Source organism: Bidens hawaiensis, unplaced genomic scaffold, assembly GCF_021521415.1.
Source record: "Bidens hawaiensis isolate Kalapana, Puna unplaced genomic scaffold, B.hawaiensis_p1.1 tig00049652_1, whole genome shotgun sequence".
In the NCBI taxonomy this organism is placed as follows: Eukaryota; Viridiplantae; Streptophyta; class Magnoliopsida; order Asterales; family Asteraceae; genus Bidens; species Bidens hawaiensis.
Genome location: NW_027506116.1, coordinates 104,245 through 115,371, shown reverse-complemented (window position 1 = coordinate 115,371; position 11,127 = coordinate 104,245). Strand labels below are relative to the sequence as shown.

Sequence of the window (11,127 nt, the reverse complement as noted above, 5' to 3'; positions counted from 1 at the left end):
GCCTGTATTTACAAAACAAACCCCTACAATTTTAATAATTTTCAAGAAAGTTTTAAAAACATCCTTTAAAGCGTTAAATGATACGATCAAGACCAAGTAACCAGGTATAAAATCAAACAATTACAAAAGTAAAAAAACTTTTAAAATAAAGGTACACGGGATCAAATTTCAGTCTCGACAGGGACTACCATGTTTTAGAAAAGATCCGAACAGGAATCATACTAATTTCGTGACTGTCACACAGATCCGTGTTCAGCTGTATTATGACATAAAGAAACAGGTTGTAAGCAGGTAAATAACTTAAGATGGTTTTCATCGTTTCTGTGATACGAGTTAAGTTCAATTAAGCTCAAAAATTAAGTGGGCAACAACTCAGAGATTATGATGCCTCCTATCTATTCTCAAAGCGTATTTGGCTTTCCCCAAGTCACCCCGAATTGACTTCAACCCATAGTGTCTGATTAAGTTTGTAAGTACTCTTCATCTGCTTCCCGTTCTCTTTCTTACTCCATGATTGAGAAGTCTTGACATTGTCAGCTCTAGAATGTTTCAATAACTCATAAGGTTTTTTTTTTTTTTTTTTTATTTTACAATAAACATTTACATAGACTTCAGAGTAGTAAACAACTGCAAGTCCCGAATCTGGATCACTGCAGTTTCTTCACACACTATCTTTACGGGAATCAGAACACTTACGGGCTCGTGTATGACTGGGTAATTGCTTTTCTGCCTATCATTCGGAAAGATATATATGAAGACATGCAAAACTCTTAAGGAGTTTCCACGTAAAATCGAGTAGATTTAGTTTGTATCACATCTACTTTTACGCACCATAAAAAGCTATCATTACATACAATGACTGTTCTAAAGCCTTTTAAGCCTAATAACTTCACTAGTTAAGCACACAGAATCAGTAAATCTATCATTTTCCAAGGTTGGATCAATTTTCTAGTTAAAACATAGTAACAGAACTTCTTACGAAGTAGTAGACTTGAAAAATAATTTCATTTCTCGAAAAGAAAAATTTAACTTCTATCGCCCCGACCAGATCAAAGTCTTCAGGTTAACGGCTATCCCGAAGATCCAATGGATCAGCTGGACCGACCACATACTAGTATGTGTCCTTCTAACTAAGTATGATCGACTAATTTTCAGCGAAAGAATGAAAACTCATCATAAACCGCCCTGGTCACTTTCAGTCATCTGGTTAATGGCTATCCTCATATTCTACAAGTAGAAATGAGAACCAAACATATCCTAGGACATGTCCTTCAAACTGAGGCAACCGACATAATTCTAACCGATAGTGACGTATATATATATATTTTTTTTAATCAAAAACACCAAGCATGGTTACTCGGGATTGATCATCCCATTCAGCTCAACAAGGTTTTGAAATCTAGTTTTGTCAAACGCTTTCGTGAATAAGTCAGCGAAATTATCTAACGTATCAACCTTTTCGAGCTTAATCAGCTTCTTCTCAGCACAATCCCGTATAAAATGATGACGTATGTCAATATGTTTAGTTTTACTGTGCTTCACGGGATTGTTAGTTACTGAGATAGCAGCTATGTTATCAATGCAAATAGGAGTAAGTGAGAAATTCAGACCATAGTCGCGCAACTGTTGTTGAATCCAAAGAACCTGGGAGCAGCAGTTGGATGCTACCATGTATTCTGCTTCACAGGTTGAAATTGCGACTGAAGTCTGCTTCTTGCATTGCCACGACACCAATCTGCCACCAAGAAACTGACATCCACCAGTTGTAGATTTCCGACTCTGATTGCACCCTCCATAATCAGAATCTGTGTAAGCGACTAGCTCCAAGTCTCCTCCTCTCGGGTACCACAACCCCAGCTTCGGCTTGCCCTTGAGATACCGCAGTATCCTCTTCGCACCCTTCAAATGAGATTCTTTTGGGTTTGCCTGAAAGCGTGCACAAAGACAAACAACAAACATTATATCAGGCCTAGAAGCAGTTAAGTACATTAAAGAACCTATAATAGCCCGATATTGGGTTGGGTCCACGTCTGCATCGTTATCTGAATCAGCACCCAATTTGTGATTGACGTAGACTGGAGTTTCATATGGAGTGCTGTCCTCCATCTTGAAGCGTTTGAGCACATCATGGACATACTTGGTCTGATGAATGAACATCCCATCCTTCTTCTGATCAACCTGCAATCCTAAAAAGAAAGTTTGTTCACCCATAGCACTCATTTCAAACCTTTTCTTCATGACGGCCTCAAACTCCTGACACATGGAGACTTTTGATGCAGCAAAGATAATGTCATCCACGTAGACTTGCACCAGCAGGAAGTCGCTTCCTTCTCTCTTGAAGAACAACGTGCTATCTATCTTCCCTCTTTCAAACCCATTTTCAAGCAAGTAATCTGATAAGGTTGAGTACCAGGCACGAGGTGCCTGATGTAGTCCATACAACACCTTGCTTAACTTGTACACGTGGTCTGGAAAGTCTGGGTCAGGAAAACCCGGAGGTTGCTCAACGTACACAACCTCATCAACTTTCCCATTTAGGAACGCACTTTTCACGTCTAACTGAAATACCTTCATCTTCTTATAAGCAGCAAATGCCAAAAACAATATAATGGCTTCCAATCTTGCCACAGGAGCGATAATCAATCCCCTCTTGTTGATTAAAACCTTTAACGACTAGCCTCGCCTTGTTTCTTATAATAATCCCTTTCTCATCTCTCTTTGCACTTAAAAACCCATTTTGTGCCTATCGCATGCACATTCTTTGGTTTTTCAACCAAAGTCCAAACTTCCATTTTCTTGAATTGAGACAGCTCTTCTTGCATGGCTTCGACCCACGAGCTGTCCTTTAGAGCCATTTGATAATTCTTTGGTTCAATCTGGTTGATAAAGCAGGTGTACAAGCATTCGTTGATTATGCCTGTCTCCTTAATGCTTGTGTAAACACAAGTGTGCTCATTCAAGCTACGTCTTGTTTGTACACCGGAGGACACATCACCAATCACATTCTCCAAAGGGTGATCTTTATGAATTCTCGTGGTCGGAACCGAACCGACATGCAAATTGTCTTCCAAGTTAGAAGAGAGCTCGTCAATGGTTGTTCCTTGCTGAGAGTGAAACGGATTGAAAAATTCTTCTTCAGGAGAGGCAGCAGGGGTATCGATAGCATTTGATGAGGAAGGTTGACATTTATCAAACAGCTGTCTTTGCACTAGATTGTCTTCCTCATCAAGGATCGTCTTCGTAGCAACTCTTTCTTATATTTCTGCACTATCCAAATAAGGTATGTTAAAAGACTTAAAAAGTCTATCATAGTCAAAAAACTCAGCAGGTCCGTTGCTTGGTTTTGGCGGTTTGTAACTTGTGATATCGGTGTTACACACCACCTCAACCTTGCCGGTCGATGTATTAAAGACACGTCTGTTGGGAGTCCCAACAACATAACCGACTAAGATTCCTTCATCGGCTACTTCACCAAATTTAGAATTTGTCTTTAAAATCGAACAAGGGGACCCGAATGGTTCAAGACCACTCAAGTTGGGCTTCCTCCCATGCATAAGCTCATAACACGTTTTATTAAGTCTTTTAACAGTCAAGACTCTATTCAGGATATAACAGGCTGTAGCAACAGCTTCAGCCCAGAACACCACAGGAAGCTTCGAATCAGCCAGCATAGTTCTGGCTCCTTCAATTAACGTTCTATTCTTCCTCTCAGCCACTCCATTCTGTTGCGGAGTATACGGAGCGCTGTACTGGTGCTCAATCCCTTTCTGAAGGCAGAAGATCTCCATTTCATAATTCTTGAACTCCGTTCCATTGTCACTCCTGATGAACTTAACCCTTTTAACCCTTTGACCGTTGCTCTCAATTCTAACAAACACAAAAGATGATGAATCCGAACCGAATAATCCGTTATCTGATGAACACCTTAAAAAATGCAAAGTATGCATCTTTGCATCCCACTTCTTTCGTGAACTTCATCTCACAAAAGACCAGGAGGTGGTGTTCTCGGGCTTGCTCGTAGCAGCTTCCCGCCCCGCTCCATATTCATGCCCCATTTTAGAGAGGACCACTTAACTTTTTTTAAAGAACCCTATAAATGTTTATAACTGGGTCTTTAATTATTAACATCATATGATAATGGTGAACACACTTGCTATAAAAACAATGTGAAAACAGAGAGCACAAAAAGCAAAGTTTTGGTACCAAAAATGGTAGAATTCTTGCCTTGTCTATATAAAACTTTAAATTCACATTTTCACCCCAACAATTAAAGAATCAATAAAAGTATTTAAAAGCTAAAAAACCCCGAAACTAACAAGTAATTTCCTAACATTCTTTCATTTCTTGTCTCTCTCCTTCTCTATGAAACTATCAAGTAATTTTCTAACATCATTTCATTTTTTCTATCTATGAAACTATCAAGTAATTTCCTAACATTATTTCTTCTCTCCCCATGAAACTACCAAGTAATTTCTTAAGATCCTTTCATTTATTCTCTCTTTCTATATTTCGTCTTTTTACTCAACTTGACTAAGAATCAGTATGCTCAGAATCGACTTATTTACTATAAATCAAGTTATATATATTTAATAATCATTTTGAGATATATTTTTTATCTATAATTTTGTATATAACTTAATAAATATTATTTAGTTATTGTTTTCATAACTGTGTATATATGTAATAGTATTTATTAAATAAAATACGCAGACAAAAGAAAAACTAAATCAAGCATGATATCATTTAGGCTTGCAAGCTGGGGCTCAGACTCGTTTATAAAACAAGTTTAGTTTTAGGCCTTGAGTTTCTTACAAGCCAATCTCGAGTAAATTACCGGCGACTTCCTCATTTACACCCCTAGTTAAATACACAAAATGGCAATGGAAAATTAACATACCATAAATAAAAGAGACACCACTATATCTATCCATTAAAAAACTCAAATTAATATTAGAGTAAGGACAAAACATTATAAACAACAATTGCAGGTGTAATTATTCCTTCCGTACGTAATCATGGCCATCCAGCTTTCATTTTCATAATATTAATAGATTAATACTTGTTCATTTCATTTCATAAATACATCCAAAAAACATTTTCTTCTCTGCTGTTCTTCTACTTCTTACTGGTTAAAACAGAGTGTTTTTTGTGTGATTTCAAGCTTTTTTTATAAGATTTTTGTGTGAGTTTATACATACATACATTTTTTTTGTGTTATATGACAACCACCATTGTGTTGGGTCACTGTCTACTCAACACAATGGTGCTCTTTGTCAATTTTTATACCAAAAATGACAAAATTACCCCGGTTGTGTTTTCAACTTTTGTGTCATCTACAACATTCATACTTGAATAGATTGATAGATACACATGCATATATTCTTTTTCTGTATGTGTTAATTTAGGGCATTAAATGGTTTTGTGTATGGCTGAGCATAAACCGGGTAAGACCCATGAGACCCGACCCGGATAAGACCAAATTATTTACAATAGGGTCCTAAGAATACCTTTACACGGGTCCAGGTCGGGCCTCGTGTGTCTGACCATTAACTGGGAAGACCCGCAATACATACCCGTGAGACCCGAACTGATCAGACCCGATTATATACAATAGGGTCGGGTCCGGGGTCCTGAGAATACCACTAAATGGGTCATGGTCTGGTCTCGCGGTTGTGGGCACACCCCTAGTTTTGTGTTTATGTTGATCATGAATTTTAGAGCACACTAAGTTGAAGAAGACATAATAAATGACAAAAATACCCCTGTTTTATAAACTTTTGTGTGATTTACACATTCATACATATTAGATACACATATATTGTTTGTCTTAATGTGTTAATTTAGTGCTTAAAAGGATTTTGTGTGTTTATAGTGTTTTTGTTTTGATCATGAAAAATATGTAGCACAATCTTTAACTTGTGCAGGTTGAAGAAGACTTAATGTGAATGACGAAAATGCCCCTGAAGACGAACGCAGACGAGTCGTATACGAGTCTTTCGAAGGCGAAGAAACGACAAAAACTTATGGATTTGATAGAGAGGAAAAAAAGTGGGAAACGGCCCGTTCCTAAAGAGCGCGATACGATCAATATCAAGAGTTATGAGAAGGAAAGTTTGAAACAAAAGAAGTTAAACTCACATTTTTATAAAAAGTTGTTTCAAGTTCGGAGAAAAAAAGTGAAAGTGTCAAATTATGTAAATGACACACCTGCTGTTGGATCTTGTTTGGGTACCAGGCATAATAAACACAGGTGATTTGGCTAATGACATATTTGTTCATACATTAATATCAATTATTCATGTTTTATAAAGTTGTTTTAAATTCTTAGGAAAAAGGTGAAAGTGTGGAATGATGTTAATGACATGCCTACTGCGGAACCTTGTTCGCGTAAAAAACAGAGGTGATTATGTTAATGACATATTTGTTCATACATTAATATTTAATTATTCATGTTTTATAAAACTGTTTGTTTGTAGATTATGTTATGAACAAGGATGTGGAGCGAGTGTTCTTCAGTCTGCTACAAAAGACAAGATCCAATCTGGTGTGTGTTCTGTTTATTTAGCTCTACATTAAGACAGTTTAATTTTCTTGTGTAGTCTTTTTCTAATTAATGTCATTTAGTGTTAATATTTACTGATGGCCATTAATTACATACACAACAGGCAGCAGTGAGTTAGCTGATAATCAGTTCGAGGTCTCAACCGAAAGACATGATCATATTATTCCTTATGTTAACAAGCTTCTTAAACACCAGAACAGAGGTCAAAATGCTGTTATCTTTGACGGGCCGGTGAGATTTTTGGTTTATTTTCCCGTCAAAAGATAATAATTATTTTAATAAATAAAACATTAATTAATGGATATTGCAGGAGCGGGTAGTTAAGGTGGTGTCTTTTGTATCATCGTTGTTGGATAACACGATGAGGCCTATTCTAATAATATCAGCTTCTTCCAGTGCTGTTTCATTGTGGGAAACCGAGTTTTCAAAGTGGCCAAAGTCGGTTGTGACATACAAAGGTGGTCACTATATTATCACCATTAGAGATTCAGAATCTCAAGTCGTTTTATCTTCTCTAGATGCCATTGCTGAGGTACTTAATTCTTGATATTATATGAAACTGACTCAAATTTATCGTGTGGAAATTATATTCATTTTGTTATTTTGCAGGACTTGGAGTTGAAAATGCTTAGTAATACCAAGTGGGAATTGTTAGTGATTGATGAGAGCCAATGCTTCGTATATTCAACACATTTAAACAAATTTCAGAAGCTTATGGCTGATATGAAACTGTTAACAGTTACTGGCGAGTCGGAGGTATGTTTTCTCACCTTTCTTTTATTTCAAACAGGTCAAAAGGGAAACGGGTCAAATTGGTCAAACGGGCTGAAAGGCAACTTAAGCCTGTCTTTAGTCCACTAATTCTCAACATATGTATGTGGGCCCATAATAATAAAAAAATAGCTAAAAAAGGGAAAAAGTCAAATTGGTCAAACGGGCTGAAAGCCAACTTAAGTCTGTCTTTAGTGCATTAATAATTCTCAACAAATGTATGCGGGTCAAAATATAATATAGAAGATAGATAAAAAGGGAAACAAGTCAAACGGGCTGAAAGTCAACTTGAGTCCATGCTTAGTCTTCAGTGCATTCAATCTCAACAAATGCATGCGGATCAACCTGGCCCAGCCCATTTTGACCTGCGGGCCCGCCACTACTGCGTGCTGCAGCCTTTGTTTTTTACATTTTTTGATTTCAGTCAACTGTTCAGGATATCCTGCAAAGCTACCGAAATATCCTTTCACTCGTTGACTGCAAAAATCAAAAGATACAAACTGTTGATGCTGACATGGAAATGAACAATGATATTAACACATTAAAAGAACGACTGTCGCCGTTTATAGCATTCGAGTGCACATTCAGCACCCCTGATCTTGACGAGTATTGGGTCCCGGTTCATCTTTCTTCAATGCAAATCGAACAATATTGTTCAATTTTAGCTTCAAATTCGGACGCACTCTCCTCATCTTCAAGAAAATCTCCACTCCGTGACATTCTCACCCAAATTCAAAAGGTTCTCTTTTTTTGGTAATGTGTCGCATTCTGTTTGGTAAGTGCTTATTATTAATCTGTTTAATAATTATTTTTGCAGTGCTGTGATCACCCGTTTCTTGCGGACCCCGCTTTGCGTAATTCTTCGAAAGAAGGTTCTTTGATTGATGATGATCCATTGGCTGCTGAAATCAATGTCAGTGGCAAATTTCAAGTTCTTGACAAGCTGCTGCTAGAGATTAAACAATGCGGTTTGAGAGCACTCGTTCTGTTTCATGTAACTATATTTTTTAATGTATTTTAGTTATTACATACTCACCATACATATATTTTTTTTATTTAAAGAATTTCTTTTGTTGATTGGCAGTCTGCAGTTAATGCAGAGAAGATATCAACCGGGCATTTTTTGGATGACCTTGTTCATCGAAGATTTGGCGAGAATGCATATATCCATATCCCAGTGATTACTGTTAATTATGCACCTGCAAAGAAAAAGGAATCATTAGAAAAGTTCAACAATGCAGAGAGTGAATGTTTCATTTGCTTGTGTGATTACCGCGCTTGCCATTCAAGTATTCGGCTTTCACGCCTCGATGCGGTCATATTATTCAACAGCGACTGCAACCCGTCAACTGACATAAGAGCTCTCAAGAGGATCACCATTGATCCGCATCGTGACCAGTTACATGTTTTCAGGTTCTATTCAGCATTCACTGTTGAAGAGAAAGCATTGATTTTGTCAAACCAAGGTACACCTGTTGACTATTATTTTCGATGGAGAGCTTGCCAGCGGCTGCTAGGATGGGGCGCCTCTTACTTATTCAGTAAGCTCCAAAGCTGCACCGACACCAGACATCAGTCGTTTATAGATGATTTGGTTCATGAGATGTCATTCTTGTTGAGGAACACGAGTGTCAAACCGGGCCCCACAAAGCGTTCAATCATATCGCGAGTTGTCACTTCTGTTGAAAGTATCTTGTTATATGGTGAAACTGAAAACCTTACAAAAGAAAGTTTATCTATTGATGATTACTTGATCGATAACAGACATTCTGTGTTTTGGAATAAGTTGGTCAAAGAAAGTCAACCTGGACCGGAAAAGTTATGTAACAGATTGTTTCGGAGAGTTCCAAAGTCAACCCGAAACATGATTGAAGATGCAAATGCAACCTCTCCTTCTTTTGTAAGATCAAAGCCGAGGAGTAGAAGAAAGTTGGTTAAGAGTGTGGGAAGAAAATGGATGGGTACGACAGTTATATTTATTAATATTAAGTAACCTTCATATCATATATTTGATCATTTTTATTGTTATTTCATACAGGGACACATACACCTTTTGGCACTCATCAAGCATGTGAGACTGCTACACCTTCAATTGCTTTGAATCCCGGAACAAATGAAGGTCAACAAAGTCAAACCGATCAACCGCAGCCACATACTCTTGAAACAGAAATCGAAAGAATTCAAAAGGAGCGAGAGAAAATTGAGAAATCACATCAAGAAAAGGTTTTTGTTTTCTTGTACTTATATTATTATTATTATTATTATTAATTGATGGATTATAGGATGATATATTGATGTTGTTTATATGCAGGAGTCAATGCTACTTTCTGAATGTGAAAAGGAGATTTCAGAGATCCGTAAGAAGTATGGCGGATTGATTCATGACTCAAAGACGTGTTTAACAAAAGAAGATACGGTTCTTGAAGAGTATGAGAAGCTTGTTAATGTCAATAAACTTCTTGCTGAGATTTTGTCACAACATTGTCAGGATACTCCTATTCTAAAGAAAACACAAAAAGATATCTAATATAATATAACTTGATTGCTTTTAAGAACATTATTTAATTATTGTTTTGTTTCTTTTCATTACAGAAACTAGCGCGCTTAACATTCTTACAATCCCTCCATCTGCATTAATTCGGCCCACGAACCTGTGTTTGACCGGTGGTCCCACCACACATATCCCCGGACACAGTTTAGGCGGGTCAGGAGTACGCTTTGCAGCCCCTCATATAAGGTCAAACCCGTAATTGTTTGCATCACTTCATAACCGGCCTGCCACTGGTGAACCATCGGTCAACTAACCAGACAGTTGACCTTTTCAAGTACATAGACTGATTTTGTGAGCTTGCAAGTGCCTTCTGTTAAGTGCTAAAAGGTGTTTTGAGTAGCATTTTGGTTGGCACATTCAATGTATATGTTGCAAATATGCTTGCTTACAAACATTAGGTGTTTTAGAGATAGTCAACCAAGTCAACGGTTGTCGTCGGGTGAGTTAGTTTTGTGAAGTGACTTACTGTTATTAGCAGTTGAATAACTCCTTTGGGACTGACTATGATTTGCCATTATGTATTCATTCAGAATTATATAGAATTACTTACATTAATACTAATTATTTGATTCTCTTTATTTTAATTTGTCATGGTATCATAACCATTGGTAACCATAATGGTATCATAAAAGTTGTGTATTTATTAACTTAAATGGGCTTGAATTGACCAAATGCTTTATGACCCATGTTTAACACACTTTTTCTAATAACTTAATTAACTGAACCGCTTAAAACCGAAATATTAGTATGGATTTGATTATGCTTAATTGTATTCTGTACTTTGAATTAAAATCCAATCTAAATTTTGTTTTAAGTTTTTGAATACAACTAGTATATTGGACCCGTGCGTTGCAACGGAACCATTAAGTCGTATCAAAATAGTGGGCCCGTAATTTAGGTAAACCACAGTGTAATTAGTTTTAGATAATAAGTACAAAAACAAATATATGTATATACATTTTATGCGTTGCGGGTGGATGGTGACTCAGTCGGTTTCGATATACTCGTTATAAAAAAGGAAAGAGAAAAAAGAAACGGTTTCGGTATACTTGTTATAACATAGGAAAGAGAAAATAGAAAGTATGTACAATTGGAATGGAAACTTATACATCAAGCTTATGTGTGCCAATCATATGTCGTTATGTAGTCCAATCACGTGAGTTATTTAATATTGTTTATTAAATAATTTAGGATTAATTTCATATATTGCATGATATGAAAGTAGTTACATAAAGCATGGATA

The 11,127-nt window shown here is 36.8% G+C and overlaps 1 protein-coding gene across 1 annotated transcript; it reads left to right on the top strand.

The window, feature by feature from the left end:
- The first annotated feature begins 5,925 nt into the window (after positions 1-5,925).
- On the top strand, positions 5,926-9,860 carry LOC143616756 (uncharacterized). The gene is made up of 11 exons (XM_077089497.1): positions 5,926-6,250; positions 6,329-6,400; positions 6,477-6,544; positions 6,666-6,793; positions 6,873-7,094; positions 7,172-7,318; positions 7,770-8,072; positions 8,151-8,327; positions 8,418-9,294; positions 9,372-9,556; positions 9,645-9,860. The coding sequence occupies exons 1-11, from the start codon at positions 5,946-5,948 to the stop codon at positions 9,858-9,860; spliced, it is 2,700 nt and encodes an 899-aa protein (XP_076945612.1). The 5' UTR covers positions 5,926-5,945.
- Positions 9,861-11,127: the final 1,267 nt, after the last annotated feature.

Bases quoted from the DNA above. Each gene is read 5' to 3' on its own strand.
- LOC143616756 (XM_077089497.1), top strand. From the start codon at position 5,946: ATGACGAAAATGCCCCTGAAGACGAACGCAGACGAGTCGTATACGAGT. The intron at 6,794-6,872 runs GTGAGATTTTTG...TGGATATTGCAG, and splicing joins CTGTTATCTTTGACGGGCCG to GAGCGGGTAGTTAAGGTGGT. The intron at 8,328-8,417 runs GTAACTATATTT...GTTGATTGGCAG, and splicing joins GAGCACTCGTTCTGTTTCAT to TCTGCAGTTAATGCAGAGAA.